Source organism: Procambarus clarkii, chromosome 75 (assembly GCF_040958095.1).
Source record: "Procambarus clarkii isolate CNS0578487 chromosome 75, FALCON_Pclarkii_2.0, whole genome shotgun sequence".
Lineage (NCBI taxonomy): Eukaryota > Metazoa > Arthropoda > Malacostraca > Decapoda > Cambaridae > Procambarus > Procambarus clarkii.
The window spans coordinates 27,076,781-27,093,856 of NC_091224.1; the positions used below are offsets into that span (position 1 = coordinate 27,076,781).

At 50.6% G+C, this 17,076-nt stretch overlaps 3 protein-coding genes across 6 annotated transcripts in view; 1 reads left to right on the forward strand and 2 right to left on the reverse strand.

Annotated features, from left to right (window-relative positions):
* The window catches only part of LOC123771630 (sushi domain-containing protein 4), a 70,116-nt gene extending 53,790 nt beyond the window's left edge, over window positions 1–16,326 (reverse strand). For 2 of the 4 annotated variants that reach the window (XM_069313418.1, XM_069313421.1), the window contains exons 1-2: window positions 16,238–16,326; window positions 9,742–9,870 (exon numbers count right to left, since the gene is read on the reverse strand). In XM_069313418.1, coding sequence (XP_069169519.1) covers window positions 9,742–9,859 — 118 coding nt within the window. In that variant the 5' untranslated portion in view covers window positions 9,860–9,870; window positions 16,238–16,326. Of the gene's footprint in view, window positions 1–9,741; window positions 9,871–14,030; window positions 14,044–15,643; window positions 15,687–16,237 lie in introns of those variants that run through there. The other 2 variants (XM_069313419.1, XM_069313420.1) reach the window with 2 other exon arrangements.
* LOC138357059 (uncharacterized) lies at window positions 11,221–12,243 on the reverse strand. Its single transcript, XM_069313603.1, has one exon. The coding sequence runs from the start codon at window positions 12,241–12,243 to the stop codon at window positions 11,221–11,223; it is 1,023 nt and encodes a 340-aa protein (XP_069169704.1).
* Window positions 13,038–15,625, forward strand: LOC138357060 (perilipin-4-like). Its single transcript, XM_069313604.1, has 2 exons — window positions 13,038–13,337; window positions 14,036–15,625. Exons 1-2 carry the CDS (start codon window positions 13,038–13,040, stop codon window positions 15,623–15,625), a joined length of 1,890 nt encoding a protein of 629 aa, XP_069169705.1.
* Window positions 16,327–17,076: the final 750 nt, after the last annotated feature.

The window sequence follows — 17,076 nt, forward strand, 5'->3', positions numbered from 1 at the left end:
ACAGAATTCCCCCAAACAAAATTATCAAACTAGCATGACGTCATCACGTTGCCGTGCCGCCGTATGTGCAACCCCCCCTCCCACCCCGGGAGGGGGAAGGGGGAGCCCCAGAACCTTCGCGCCAGCGCTCCAACCAGCAGACCTTAGGCTGGATGTCAAAATACTGGAAAAACACTGCCGATCGGAGGGAGGGAGGGATGCCGGGGAGCCTCCAGGACTCACTTAGAAAATGGCGTTTCATTACATTCAACGCTGGTTTTCTGGGGGGAGCCCCATCGGCTCTCCGGAGCTACCTCACCACAGATAAGGAAAAGAGGGAAGGACCCGGGAGGCGGACGCCACACTCCCTAACACAAAACAAGACCACAGACGAAACTAAAGGACCCTGCAGACGACCCGGGAGACCCAAACTCCAGAACAGGAATGAGAGGAGGAAGGGAACCCAGGCAAACCAAAACGCATGTATGGCCTCAGAGGCCAAGACGCGCAGAGAACAGTGAAGAGTCACAACCGAACAACAAATGAAGCACCCCTGGCCTGACCAAGCAAGCAGCAATCCAAGGACCTCTCCAGAAAAGAGCAGACCCAAACATCATCCGAAAAGAAGGACACTGCAGCAAACGAACAACCTACCACTAGGACCAAACGAGGAGAAAAAACACGGGAGCCGGATGAGAGCCGGAAACTCCCTGACCCGACTCCCAGAGGTCAATGCCAACAGAAAAAGGAGACCTGAAAAAAAAAAACACAACAGAACCGAAGGGATCAAGACAAACCGAAGAGAAGAAGAAAAATAGACCACCCGGGCCAACGACCAGGACAGCACCGGAAGTGTAAGAGCAGGCTGGAGGTGAAACAATGCCCAAGACAGCAAGCGGAGTGGAACAGAAGGAACAGCAACACCGAACTTAAGCTGGAGTGGCCCCGCCAGCACCACCCAAGACGAAGTGACAGTACATGGCACCAGACGACGGTCCTGGAGCAACCCCGAAGGGAAAGACCAAACAACCCTATCAGAGACCAAGAACCTTTCGCAGTGATAGGAAACCTGGAAGGACCGCTAGGAAACAACACACTGCCGCCGAGATGAAGTACACAGGTGGAAGACCAACAACGAAGCCACCAGTGCCCATACAAGCGACGAGAAACTGGAGACAAAAACCCGAGACACGAAGAGTCGAGGGAAAGAACAAACCAGCCTCGTACAGGGCTGGACCGATCTGCAAAAAGAGGCGGATCCGCGTGAAGACCCGCAAGATCGGAAACCAAGTAAATCAGCGCCCCCAACCAAGGCTGGCAAAGAACCAGAAGGAACGGCCGCCAGTGAAACCAGGAACTCGGTCCCGGTGAGCCGGAAGGAACCAACCCGGCGAGCAGACACGCCTCGTCCAGGAGGACCCCCCCCCCCAGGACCCCTGAAGGACCAACAAGGCCAAACACCGAAAAGCCAGGGCCCAGGCAGAGGCCCACGAGGAAAACGAGCTCCACGAACTAAAGCGCGAGATGCTAAACGAAAAACAGTGACCCCCGCAACCTGAAGGAGCAGCACAACCAGCTCCAGCAAGGAAGAACGACACATGCATCTCCGAGGTATATATGAGGAGAACTACGCAGGACGTGTACCACAGGAAAACAAAAATGTACGTTCCGGAAAAGGAACAAAGAAAAGCCGTAGCCAGGACCGGAATCCTAGCTACCCCTGTCCCAAGAAAAGGAACCAGTAGGGCAGGAGTGGTTGACCGGAAGTCCACAACCACCCGCAGACATTGCAACACAGAAGACTGCAGTGGGATACAATGAAAAATTGAAAGAACTCAGTACCAAAACTGAACACTGGGGTACCAGTGCCCCACCAGTGCTATAACTACCACTTACCCCAAGGTAAACAAGGGATGAAAACCCCCAAACACTCGGGGCGGCCAAACGCCAAGCAGCGAAAAGCCAACAGAGGTAGACCCATAGTGACTTGTGGAAGGCAACCCCAAGCCCCAAGGGCGGTACTTACAGGACACTCAGGGAAGGTGACCCTAAGTACATGCAGCCCGAGTACCTGAGAATACTACTCCCAGCTCACACGACCACCGTAAGAGCAGCACTGAGACAAGACTGGTGCTGGAGCCACACGACCATGCAAGATTCCATCAGCCGAGGAACTGAGGCGGGGATCGCCGGCTCGGGGGTCTGGGGCTTCCCTTTCCCCCTCCCGGGGAGGTGGGAGCTGAGCAGACATGCGGTGCGGCTCATGTGACGTCATGTTTGTTTGTTCATTTTTCTTGGGGAGTTCTGTCCACTCGTTTGTCGATTTTCGTTGTTAACCAGAATAGGGGTTTGTTTTGTGGCGTTTACCTTTCTGGGTGCCTGTCCCGGTCGATGGCAGATATAGAATGCTCCCTGTGCCTCTGTGAGGGGGCCAGGTTCTAGCTCGTGGTCTCTGGTAGGCCTAGAACTCCACCCACATCGACTGATGCAAAGTTGTTAGGTATCCATATCAGCCATGGATAGGCTCCTGGGAGCTTCCAGGGCTCCCCCCAGAAAAACAAAAGGCCTGGTGAATACTTGTCACAAAACCCCAGCCGAGAGACGATGTATCCATGAACACATCTAGCGAGGGCTCGGGGAGGCGCAACGGCACAGAACCCCAAAAAACCCGCAGAGGAAGCCGGGGATGCAGCAGCCGACGCAAGGCTCCCAGGATCCGAACCCAGCGATCGCTCGAGCAGCAGAAGGGACGACCCTGAAGAAACCAGAACAGCCACAAAAACCAGATCCGACCTGACGGTAGACCAGCACAGCGAAGTTCAGGCTCCCACACAGCTGCTCGAACAATCGACATGTGACCCGAGTGCCCTCCAAAAACAGTTGTAGGCAGGACCGCAGCTTCAACAGCGTGCAGGAGGGAGAGATAAGGAAGCGGTACGAGAGTCCCACACAAGACCCAGCCAAGTCCGAACTCAAGAGGGAACCAAATGGGACTTCATCTAGTTCACTAAGAACCCAAACCTGGGGAGCTGGGAAAGAACCAAATCCCTGCCGAGCAGACACATGGACTGCCTGGGAGCCTACACCAGCCAGTTGTCGAGGTAAGCCAGAACCTGAATCCCTAACAGACGCAAACGGGTCATCACGACCTGGGTAAGGCGTGTGAACATGCAAGGTGCCAGATTCAAACCAAATGGAAGGCAACGAGAGTGGTAAGCTTGTCACCCCACGACAAAACCGAGCCAGTCTTTGAACCCTGGATGAATCGGGATGTGCCACTACACGTCCAGGAGGTCCAGAGACACCATCCAGGCACCTGGCGCCAAAAGCAGCCGGACCTGAGAGAGTGGTCATCTGAAAGGAGGGGCAAAAGGCCCAGGGATTCAAATGAGACAAGTCCAGTATGAATCGCAGATCCGCACAGGCCCGTTTCAGAACTGAAAACAGGCAGGAAACCCACCTGAGGGACGCTGTCGTTTCGACCACACCCAAGCGAACCCACTTCCGGATGACCCAACAGAGCACAGGAGAAGAGGCTTGCCCTGCCAGCCCCGATCCCCCCGAAGGAGGAGGAGCGACAACACCACCGCAGGCCGGAGGAAACGACCCGAAATGCCCACGAATCGTGGGACCAGGCGAGAGCAAACAGCGCGAGCTTCCCCCCTATCGCCCCATCAAGGGGGCAACCCACGAAAGGGCCAATGACCCCTACGAGAGCCCGACTGATGCTCCGAGTGATCACTGCGCCGACCAGACGCCAACGGCTCCACAGGAGGTGCTGGTCCCGAATCTGGCACTACTGGCTTACGATGACCAAAGGAACTACGAGACCTGGCACAACCCTTCCGGGCAGGACCACCACGGCCCCCTCCCTCCCCAGGAGAACCAACAAGTCCGACATAGGCTGGCAACTAGACGAAGCCGCTTGCAGAAAATGCACCACCACAGACTCTGCAAACAGCAACAGACAAAAGGGGGATGAAAATCTAAGAGCCAGGGCCCAAGCCGATTCCAAAGAGTGGACGAGCACCGACTGTCGGCACACATGGTGAGAAGCAGGGAGACACCGCCTTCCTCAGAATCGGCACAAACAACTTCAACAAGGCAGCCGATGCCCAAGCTGCCAAAACAAGCACACTGGATACTGGCCCAGATCCCAGTCCTGCACATCCTCGCCGAGCCAGTCCGAAGACAACTCCAGCAGAGAAAAGAAACGCAAGACCGAAGCCAAATGCCCACGGGCGTGCAAATCCTCGGCCACCAGGGACACCGAAAGGGAGGGAACCTGCACGTGAAGCTGCACCTGATCGACATCACGAGGAAGTACAGGGGCGAACAAGCACGCATTGAGGTACTCAAATTCGCTCCCTAGGTAAATCTGAACAACTGTAGTCACTTCCCACCATTCAAGAGCATGGGTCCGACAGAATGAATGCCAGGCCCCCAACGAAAAGAAAGGGCCAGGCCCCCAACACCACTTGCAGGACTCCGGGTCAAAGGTGTCAGTGACCCAACAAGCAGCATGGTAGAGGCAAAGATGGTGAGTGTCACCCCTGAGTCAAGGGAACAGAGCAACCTTCAAAGTCGCACAAGGCGAGGAGGGACTCTGAGGTCTCTTCCATCGGACCACTGAACCCCAATGAGGGTTTCCAGGGCCCTTAGGCTGACTGCTAAGGGAAGCCCAGGTGAGGTACTGCTAACCGGTTATCCCAGAGCTACCTACCTTACCTTGAGGCTACCTTGAGGTGCTTCCGGGGCTTAGTGTCCCCGCGGCCCGGTCGTCGACCAGGCCTCCTGGTTGCTGGACTGATCAACCAGGCTGTTAGACGCGGCTGCTCGCAGCCTGACGTATGAGTCACAGCCTGGTTGATCAGGTATCCTTTGGAGGTGCTTATCCAGTTCTCTCTTGAACACTGTGAGGGGTTTGCCAGTTATGCCCCTTATGTGTAGTGGAAGCGTGTTGAACAGCCTCGGGCCTCTGATGTTGATAGAGTTCTCTCTCAGAGTACCTGTTGCACCTCTGCTTTTCAACGGGGGTATTCTGCACATCCTGCCATGTCTTCTGGTCTCATGTGGTGTTATTTCTGTGTGCAGGTTTGGGACCAGCCCCTCAATTATTTTCCACGTGTAAATTATTATTTATCTCTCCCGCCTGCGCTCAAGGGAGTACAGATTTAGGCTCTTTAGTCGGTCCCAGTAATTTAGATGTTTTACTGAGTGGATTCTAGCAGTAAAGGATCTCTGCACGCTCTCTAGGTCAGCAATTTCTCCAGCTTTGAAAGGGGCTGTCATTGTGCAGCAGTACTCCACTCTAGATAGCACAAGCGTTTTGAAAAGTATCATCATCGGTATAGCATCTCTAGTGTGAAAAGTTCTTGTTATCCAACCTGTCATTTTTCTTGCAGTTGTGACGGCTACTTTATTGTGTTCTTTAAAGGTAAGGTCTTCCGACATGAGTACACCCAGGTCCTTTACATTGCCTTTTCGTTCTATGTTATGATTTGCCTGCGTTTTGTACGTGGTTCCTGTTTTTATGTTTTCAATTTTTCCGTAGCGCATGAGCTGAAACTTATCCTCGTTGAATACCATATTATTTTCTGTAGCCCATAGAAAGACCTGATCTACATCTGATTGGAGGTTTGCCGTGTCCTCTATGTTGCCAACTCTCATGAAAATCCTAGTGTCATCTGCAAAGGATGATACAGTGCTATAGGTTGTGTTCTGGTCTATGTCCGATATGAGGATGAGAAAAAGTACTGGAGCAAGCACAGTACCCTGGGGGACTGAGCTCTTCACGGTTGATGGGCTGGATTTTATTTTGTTGACTATTACACATTGGGTTCTGTCAGTCAGGAAATTGTAGATCCATCTGCCTATTTTCCCGGTAATTCCTTTTGAACGCATTTTATGTGCAATAACACCATGGTCACATTTATCAAAAGCTTTTGCGAAATCTGTGTAAATTACATCAGCATTTTGTTTGTCTTCCATAGCATCTAATGCCATATCATAGTGGTCCAGCAACTGCGACAGGCAAGAGCGCCCTGTTCTGAAACCATGTTGTCCGGGGTTATGGAGATGCTGTGATTCCATGTATTTTGTGATCTTACTTCTTAGCACTCTCTCAAAAATTTTTATGATGTGCGATGTTAGTGCTATCGGTCTGTAATTTTTTGCCTCTGCCTTATTTCCTCCTTTATGGAGTGGTGCTATCTCTGCTGTTTTTAGTATGTCAGGGATAACGCCAGTATCTAGACTTTGTCTCCACAGAATGTGAAGGGCCTGCGATAGTGGTTTTTTACAGTTCTTGATGAATATGGAGTTCCAAGAATCCGGGCCTGGTGCAGAGTGCATAGGCATACTGTTTATGGCTTCTTCAAAATCTAGTGGGGATAGGGCGACGTCTGATATGTGATTTGATGTTGGTATCATATCCATGAAAAATTCATTTGGGTTATCAATCTTTAGTGCATTTAATGGCTCACTGAAAACAGAGTCGTACTGCTTCCTCAGTAACTCGCTCATTTCTTTGTTGTCATCTGTGAAAGTTCCATCTCCCTTTCGCAGGGGCCCGATACTAGATGTGGTTTTTGATCTTGATTTTGCATAGGAGAAAAAAATATTTCGGATTTCTCTCTATTTCACTGATGGCCTTTTGCTCTCTTTGCCTCTCCTGGGTTTTGTATAATTCTTGTAGCTTGAGTTCAATTGTTTCTATTTCTCTACCTAACCTTCTTCGCCGTTCTTGAGATAGGGTGCGACTCTCAAGTTGTTCCGCGATTCGTTTTCTTCGCCTATATAAGGAACGACGTTCCCGTTCCAATCTGCATCTCTTTCTCTTTTTTCTTAGGGGTATGCGGTTTGAACATATTTCTAGTGCTACTGAGCTTATTTTTTCCAGGCACTGGTTCAAGTTTGCATTTCCTAGCTGTTCTTCCCAGTTTATTTCTGTGAAGTCCTGGTTTATTTGCTCCCAGTTTATCCGTTTATTATTGAAGTTGAATTTGCTGAAATCTCCTCCACCGGGAATCTGGACTGGTTTTGGAGGTCCATTCCCCATGGTTGTCAGTACCTCAATTAAGTTGTGATCTGAGTAACAGGTATTTGTAATCATTATGTTCCCGATCAACTCATCATTATTAGTGAAAATGAGGTCCAGCGTGTTCTCCTTCCTAGTTGGTTCTACTATTTGCTGGTTTAAGGCAAACCTATCGCACATCCGTAGCAGGTCATTTGCATGTGCCTGCTCATTTAGGCTACTTCCTGGTATTCTTTCTGATATTACTGTATTAGCCAGGTGCTTCCATTTCAGGTGCCGTAGGTTGAAGTCCCCAAGCAGGATGATGTTCGGAGCTGGATTTGTGAGGTTTTCCAAGCAGTGCTCTATTTTCATTAGTTGGTCTTTAAACTGCTGAGGGTTTGCCTCCGGTGACTTATATACAAGGACAACAACTACATTTAGGATCTCTATTTTGACTATCAGCACTTCCACCATATCATTTGAGGTGTTTAGCAGCTCAGTACAGATGAGTGTGTCTTTGATGTAGAGGCTGACCCCACCCTGAAGCCGGTGTTTCCTATCACATCTGAAGAGATTGTATTCTGGGATCCATATTTCACCATCAAGGTAGTCCTTTGTGTGAGTTTCCGTTAGGGCTGCAAACACTGCATTTGCCTCATGAAGGAGACCATCTATAAAATGAACTTTGTTGGATTTGCATGTTTTTATACCCTGGATGTTGGCAAATATAAATGATGTTATCGTGTTAGTGGAAGTGCTGGATGCTTTAATTGGTGTTAATATCTGAGGCTCTGGTAAGGAGGCCACTGTGTTTGCGTCCTCTCTAGCATTTGACCGAGTTGGTGGTAGAGTCTGGTCATTTTTAGCCATTCTTCTCCTCCTCCTCTTGCTAAAAAATTATCCCGGTTGATGGAGTAGTGGCTGTTTTCATAGTGGTAGTCTGTCGGTTTTATTCGCCTGGTACCTCTTATATGAAAAGCTGGACATTCAGCATTGAAGCACTCTTTCCTGTCCAAAGAGTTCTTGCAAATTTCTGGGTGAAAGAATTCACAGCTTTTGGTACATTTACCTGTATTGAGGAGGTTTCTGCACTTTCTAGGGTGATTGTGTGTACATGTTCCATTTATTCTTCCCGATTCCCCATGCTTACAGGTTGCCCATCTGTAATACCAACAGATTTTGGGGCCTTGTTTTGTTTGTTTCCCTCTGCCAGGGACCGCACTCTGCTGCGGCGCCCCCAACACTGTGCTCTGCTCCGGTGCCTGTGACACCGCGCTCTGCTCCGGTGCCTGCGACACCGCGCACTGCTCAGGGGTCCCCGACTCCGTGCCCTGCTCAGGCATCCCCGACTCCGCGCCCTGCTCAGGCATCCCCGACTCCGTGCCCTGCTCAGGCATCCCCGACTCCGCGCCCTGCTCAGGCATCCCCGACTCCGCGCCCTGCTCAGGCATCCCCGACTCCGCGCCCTGCTCAGGCATCCCCGACTACCAAGCAAACAATCTAAACGCTGAACCCCTGTGACGTGTGCAAGCACGGAGACCTGGTGGAGGGCCACCAAAATCCTACAAGTGGTCCTACCACCACATCAGGCAGACTCCCCACCAGGCAAAAAAAAAAAAAAAAAAAAAAAAAAAACACAAAAGCACAATGTCTCCAGGTGAACAGAACCGGTCGCTATGTATATATCAGACAGCTACACAGTACCTCGCGCCCCAGCCAGCGATGAAACTACCTCCTACCCAAGGACAAACAGGAGTAAGAACTACCCCAGCTGAACCTCCAAGGGCAGGCAATCACCAAGCAGCAACAGAACCATGAGGAGGTAGTTCCCGAACGGCTCAGGGAAGATAACCCTGAAGCTGCAAGGGCAGTACTTACAGGGCACCTAGTGAAGGTGGCTCTAGGTGCATGCAGCCCCAGTACTCTTGCACAATACCAAAACTGAACAACAACACCGCACTGCAGCACTGCTCAAAGGATGGAGCCAGAGTCGATCAACCGTTCGCCCTCACAACAACCTGTGAACTGAGAAGAGTTGCCGGCGTGAGGTGTGGGAACCCCCCCCCCAATCCCCCTCCCAGGGAGGGGGGGGGGGGCTGCCCAGACAGATGCGTGGCATTTGTGGTGACGTTGTACTTGTCTCCTTGGTTTTGATTGGGGAGTTCTGTTACTAGTTCGGCTTTTAGTTTGCAAATCTTTGATCAGCAGTAGTTTTGTTTTGGAATTCCTACCTTTCTGGGTGCCTGACCTGGTAGATGGCAGACAAAGACCGCTTCCAATTACACGGGGGTGTCTTTAAGCCATTGCTCCTCGTGCCTCTATCGAGGGGGCCAGGTTCTGGCTCGTGGTCCCCGGTAGGCCTAGAACTCCTTTGATTGACTGTTGCCACGGTCTATCATATACACATCAGCCTGGTATAGTTCCAGGGAGCCAAAGGGGCTCTCCATAGAAAAAGTGAGTTAGTAACAGTTGATTGATTGACAGTTAAGAGGCAGGCTGAAAGAGAAGAGCTCAACCCCCACAAGCACAACTAGGTGAATACAACTAGGTGAATACAGCGGACCAAAAATCACCAAGGTAAACAATACAATAAGAAAAATTAATCACTAAAACTAACAGACTGTAATAATCTGTTAACAAATCTGTTAACAAATAAATCACAAAATATAGACTAGCAAATAGAGCATACTGATCATCTTTGAGTTTTAATAAAAATAAGAGTGGAGGCCTTAGATCAGTACCTCTGGGAACATCCGTCCGGGAGATCATGGTGGCAGAGCAGTTGTCCCCAGCAAACATCATAACACCCAGCCACAGGCACGGACCCAGCATCCCACACCATAAAAGCTTCATCTTCATCTCGGGGAACTCTGAAAATTATCATTGATGATTTGCCTGTATAATTCTAACTCATAATTAAATATACAGTAGGAATACTCTACTTGTACAATAAAGTGCTGAACTACATTTTTGATTGGCCAAATAATTATATTTTCATCATTATAAACCACTGGAGGGTTATTGAACTTTTTTAATTTACTTTAAAATAGTTAGATTCTGCACTAACAAATAATTTTTTGTTGGGAGGAAAATAATGAAACAAATTTAAATAGTAAAGTAAATAAGTATCAAGTCTTGAGGGCCCTCGGTAGCTCTCCGTTACCTCCCCAGTTTTCTCTTCCGTGAAGGGTGGAAGGCTTACAATTTGGAAGGCTCGTGAGTGAGGGGGGAGGGGCGGGCAGACTTACAGGGACCCAGGGTGACCTATGCTGCCACCTGGTGGTGGTCAGATGCATTAAACATCATGACGAAATACTGCGCCAGAAATGCTGCGCGTACTAGTGGCTTTACAAGAATATAAATACCATGCTATGTGTCCTCACAAACCCAATGTACCTTCTTGTATATAAATAAATAAATAAATAAATAAATAAATAAATAAATAAATAAATCATTGTAGGGTGTTTATACCACATTAACAATCATTTGCTGGTTACCTGAGAATACAAAATTATTTTCAAGCAGCAGCTTGTTTAATGTGTATTTTTTTAATTATTTTTTTTATCTCTTATAACCACCTGATGGTAGAATGGTGGGGGTCTTGCTTTGTGTATGTCGGTGATCAATCCCCGACTGTCCAAGTGGTTGGGCACCATTCCTTTCCTTCACCCTTCGAGAGGAATCCAAAATACTTTTTTTTTCCTATGCTAACTCTAGAACAAAAACTACATCCTGCACTGTGCCCTTGTCCAAAAGTGATTGAACCTTCACAGATGACAGCAAAGAAGTGAGTGAAATGCTGAGTGAAATGCTCATATCTTAAGAAGCACATTAACAAACTGGAAAAGGTTCATAGACATGCATCTAAATGGCTTCTGGAACTAAAACACAAGACTCAAGGAAAAGTTAGAGGCATTAATATGTAAAAACTTGAAGACAGAAGAAAGAGGCAACATGATCACAATGTACACAATAGCAACAGGAATCAACAAAATTGACAAAAGATTTTTTGAGACCTGAAACTTCAAGAACAAGAAGTCATAGATTTAAACTAACTAAACAAAGCTGCTGTAGAAATATAAGAAAATTCATATTCGCAGAGTGATAGAGAGTTGGGAAAGGTTAAATGAGGTGGTGGAGGCCAAAACCGTCAGTACTGTAGTTTCAAAGCGTTACACGACAAAGAGTACCGGGAAGACGGGACACCACAACTAGAGCTCTCATCCTGTAACTACACTAAGGTAATTACAATGGCTGACATAAGAAGTGCTGCAGGCTGACACAAGAAGTGCTGCAGGCTGACACAAGAAGGGCTGCATGCTGACACAAGAAGTGCTGCAGGCTGACACAAGAAGTGCTGCAGGCTGACACAAGAAGTGCTGCATGCTGACACAAGAAGGGCTGTGGGCTGACACAAGAAGGGCTGCTGGCTGACACAAGAAGTGCTGCTGGCTGACACAAGAAGTGCTGCAGGCTGACACAAGAAGGGCTGCTGGCTGACACAAGAAGTGCTGCTGGCTGACACAAGAAGTGCTGCTGGCTGACACAAGAAGTGCTGCAGGCTGACACAAGAAGTGCTGCTGGCTGACACAAGAAGTGCTGCAGGCTGACACAAGAAGGGCTGCAGGCTGACACAAGAAGTGCTGCTGGCTGACACAAGAAGTGCTGCAGGCTGACACAAGAAGGGCTGTGGGCTGACACAAGAAGTGCTGCTGGCTGACACAAGAAGTGCTGCAGGCTGACACAAGAAGTGCTGCATGCTGACACAAGAAGGGCTGTGGGCTGACACAAGAAGGGCTGCTGGCTGACACAAGAAGTGCTGCTGGCTGACACAAGAAGTGCTGCAGGCTGACACAAGAAGTGCTGCTGGCTGACACAAGAAGTGCTGCAGGCTGACACAAGAAGGGCTGCAGGCTGACACAAGAAGTGCTGCTGGCTGACACAAGAAGTGCTGCAGGCTGACACAAGAAGGGCTGTGGGCTGACACAAGAAGTGCTGCTGGCTGACACAAGAAGTGCTGCAGGCTGACACAAGAAGTGCTGCTGGCTGACACAAGAAGTGCTGCAGGCTGACACAAGAAGTGCTGCAGGCTGACACAAGAAGGGCTGCAGGCTGACACAAGAAGTGCTGCAGGCTGACACAAGAAGGGCTGTGGGCTGACACAAGAAGTGCTGCAGGCTGACACAAGAAGGGCTGTGGGCTGACACAAGAAGTGCTGCAGGCTGACACAAGAAGGGCTGCATGCTGACACAAGAAGTGCTGCTGGCTGACACAAGAAGTGCTGCAGGCTGACACAAGAAGGGCTGTGGGCTGACACAAGAAGGGCTGCAGGCTGACACAAAAAAGGGCTGCAGGCTGACACAAAAAAGGGCTACAGGCTGACAGAAGAAGGGCAGTGGCCTGACACAAAAAGGGCTGCAGGCTGACACAAGGAGGGCTGCGGGCTGACAAAAAAAGGGCTGCAGGCTGGCACAAGAAGAGCTGTGGGCTGACACAAAAAGGGCTGCGGGCTGACACAAGAAGGACTGAGGGCTGACACAAGAAAGGCTGCGGGCTAACACAAGAAGGACTGAGGGCTGACACAAGAAGGGCTGCAGGCTGACATAAGAAGGGCTGTGGGCCAACACAAGAAGGGCTGCGGGCTGACACAAGAAGGGCTGTTGGCCAACACAAGAAGGGCTGTTGGCCAACATAAGAAGGGCTGCAGGCTGACATAAGAAGGGCTGCAGGCTGACATAAGAAGGGCTGCAGGCTGACACAAGAAGGGCTGCGGGCTGACACAAGAAGGGCTGCAGGCTGACACAAGAAGAGCTGCAGGCTGACATAAGAAGGGCTGCGGGCTGACACAAGAAGGGCTGCAGGCTGACATAAGAAGGGCTGCGGGCTGACACAAGAAGGGCTGTGGGCTGATCTGCGCCAGGTCGGAGAAGACACCGCTCACAGCAGCAACAGAGGAGCGCTGGAGGTGGGCGGGCAGCGCATCAGGAGGAAGCAGCCACACTCACCTTGGTGGGAATTATAGAGTGCCACCCTCACCATGGTGGGTATTATGGAGAGTGCCACACTCACCATGGTGGGTATTATAGAGAGTGCCACACTCACCATGGTGGGTATTAAGAAGAGTGCCACACTCACTGTGGTGGATATTATGGAGAGTGCCACACTCACTGTGGTGGACATTATGGAGAGTGCCACACTCACTGTGGTGGACATTATGGAGGGTGCCACACTCACCATGGTGGGTATTAAGAAGAGTGCCACACTCACTGTGGTGGATATTATGGAGAGTGCCACACTCACTGTGGTGGACATTATGGAGAGTGCCACACTCACTGTGGTGGGTATTATAAAGTGCCACAGGGTATTATAGAGAGTGCCACACTCACCGTAGTGGGTATTATAGAGTGCCACACTCACCGTGGTGGGTACTAGAGAGAGTGCCACACTCACCGTGGAGGGTACTAGAGAGAGTGCCACACTCACCGTGGAGGGTATTATAGAGTGCCACACTCACCGTAGTGGGTATTATAGTGCCACACTCACTGTGGTGGGTATTATAGAGTGCCACACTCACTGTGGTGGGTATTATAGAGTGCCACACTCACCATGGTGGGTATTATAGTGCCACACTCACCGTGGTGGGTACTAGAGAGAGTGCCACACTCACCATGGAGGGTACTAGAGAGAGTGCCACACTCACTGTGGTGGGTACTAGAGAGAGTGCCACACTCACCGTGGTGGGTACTAGAGAGAGTGCCACACTCACCATGGAGGGTACTACTGAGAGTGCCACACTCACCATGGAGGGTACTACAGAGAGTGCCACACTCACCATGGAGGGTACTAGAGAGTGTGCCACACTCACTGTGGTGGGTACTAGAGAGAGTGCCACACTCACCATGGAGGGTACTACAGAGAGTGCCACACTCACCATGGAGGGTACTACAGAGAGTGCCACACTCACCATGGAGGGTACTACAGAGAGTGCCACACTCACCATGGAGGGTACTACAGAGAGTGCCACACTCACCGTAGAGGGCACTAGAGAGTGCCACAGTCACCGTGGAGGGCACTAGAGAGAGTGCCACACTCACCGTGGAGGGCACTAGAGAGAGTGCCACACTCACCGTGGAGGGCACTAGAGAGAGTGCCACACTCACCGTGGAGGGCACTAGAGAGAGTGCCACACTCACCGTGGAGGGCACTAGAGAGAGTGCCACACTCACCGTGGAGGGCACTAGAGAGAGTGCCACACTCACCGTGGAGGGCACTAGAGAGAGTGCCACACTCACCGTGGAGGGCACTAGAGAGAGTGCCACACTCACCGTGGAGGGCACTAGAGAGAGTGCCACACTCACCGTGGAGGGCACTAGAGAGAGTGCCACACTCACCGTGGAGGGCACTAGAGAGAGTGCCACACTCACCGTGGAGGGCACTAGAGAGAGTGCCACACTCACCGTGGAGGGCACTAGAGAGAGTGCCACACTCACCGTGGAGGGCACTAGAGAGAGTGCCACACTCACCGTGGAGGGCACTAGAGAGAGTGCCACACTCACCGTGGAGGGCACTAGAGAGAGTGCCACACTCACCGTGGAGGGCACTAGAGAGAGTGCCACACTCACCGTGGAGGGCACTAGAGAGAGTGCCACACTCACCGTGGAGGGCACTAGAGAGAGTGCCACACTCACCGTGGAGGGCTCTAGAGAGAGTGCCACACTCACCGTGGAGGGCACTAGAGAGAGTGCCACACTCACCGTGAAGGGCACTAGAGAGAGTGCCACACTCACCGTGGAGGGCACTAGAGAGAGTGCCACACTCACCGTGGAGGGCACTAGAGAGAGTGCCACACTCACCGTGGAGGGCACTAGAGAGAGTGCCACACTCACCGTGGAGGGCACTAGAGAGAGTGCCACACTCACCGTGGAGGGCACTAGAGAGAGTGCCACACTCACCGTGGAGGGCACTAGAGAGAGTGCCACACTCACCGTGGAGGGCACTAGAGAGAGTGCCACACTCACCGTGGAGGGCACTAGAGAGAGTGCCACACTCACCGTGGAGGGCACTAGAGAGAGTGCCACACTCACCGTGGAGGGCACTAGAGAGAGTGCCACACTCACCGTGGAGGGCACTAGAGAGAGTGCCACACTCACCGTGGAGGGCACTAGAGAGAGTGCCACACTCACCGTGGAGGGCACTAGAGAGAGTGCCACACTCACCGTGGAGGGCACTAGAGAGAGTGCCACACTCACCGTGGAGGGCACTAGAGAGAGTGCCACACTCACCGTGGAGGGCACTAGAGAGAGTGCCACACTCACCGTGGAGGGCACTAGAGAGAGTGCCACACTCACCGTGGAGGGCACTAGAGAGAGTGCCACACTCACCGTGGAGGGCACTAGAGAGAGTGCCACACTCACCGTGGAGGGCACTAGAGAGAGTGCCACACTCACCGTGGAGGGCACTAGAGAGAGTGCCACACTCACCGTGGAGGGCACTAGAGAGAGTGCCACACTCACCGTGGAGGGCACTAGAGAGAGTGCCACACTCACCGTGGAGGGCACTAGAGAGAGTGCCACACTCACCGTAGAGGGCACTAGAGAGTGCCACAGTCACCGTGGAGGGCACTAGAGAGAGTGCCACACTCACCGTAGAGGGCACTAGAGAGAGTGCCACACTCACCGTGGAGGGCACTAGAGAGAGTGCCACACTCACCGTAGAGGGCACTAGAGAGAGTGCCACACTCACCGTGGAGGGCACTAGAGAGTGTGCCACACTCACCGTAGAGGGCACTAGAGAGAGTGCCACACTCACTATGGAGGGCACTAGAGAGAGTGCCACACTCACCGTAGAGGGCACTAGAGAGAGTGCCACACTCACCGTAGAGGGCACTAGAGAGAGTGCCACACTCACCGTAGAGGGCACTAGAGAGAGTGCCACACTCACCGTGGAGGGCACTAGAGAGAGTGCCACACTCACCGTGGAGGGCACTAGAGAGAGTGCCACACTCACCGTGGAGGGCACTAGAGAGAGTGCCACACTCACCGTGGAGGGCACTAGAGAGAGTGCCACACTCACCGTAGAGGGCACTAGAGAGAGTGCCACACTCACCGTGGAGGGCACTAGAGAGAGTGCCACACTCACCGTGGAGGGCACTAGAGAGAGTGCCACACTCACCGTGGAGGGCACTAGAAAGAGTGCCACACTCACCGTAGAGGGCACTAGAGAGAGTGCCACACTCACCGTAGAGGGCACTAGAGAGAGTGCCACAGGTCGAGGCTCCCGGACAACATCGTCTGCTGCAGTATAGATTTTTGTTGACATCTTCACCGTCATTTGTTTCTCCTTATGTAACCTAAGCAAAGAATATAACATTTTAATATAGGCTTTATTCTCAGCTTAAACTGTATACATATATATATTATTTCATTTATATTGTGTTTTTACCTTTAGTTTGATTATTATGAGGTGTTTCAAGCTGTAAATAATTGCTTGAAATGAAAAGATGGCTAAGCAATAACTGACCATTTAATAAATTTTCTTCTCGTGGAGATTTTTCTTTAATATATTTGTACTGCTTTTTGCTTGAAATTTTGTATTATCTGATTTCGCATTTATTTTATATTATACGTTATGCCTCTTGTTAATGCTATTTGGAACGCCAATGTTTACAAACATTAACTTCCACCTTCACGAAATGTTTTCCATTTTTATTATCATTATTTCAATGGATTTCGTGAACGGTTGATATATGCTGAAAAAAGTGTTCGAGAGAGCTTGGTATGATTATGATAATAGGTTCTGAGACGACGCGTTAATATTATGAAATAAAGATAATAAAATACTGACTAGCAGCTGTGTGAGGCAATGTGGCAGCTGCAGCTGGCTGAGCCTCGATAACAGTCACTTACATATGATCTTTAATAATAATAATAATAATAATAATAATAATAATAATCTTGCCATTTACTTACCTAAATTTTACTGAGGACCAGTGGTCTCGACTGAAACAGAATGCCAGCGGCTTGTCAAACGTCCCCCCATTATTCCTGAGGATTTGTTCTAACTGGATATTAAACTGA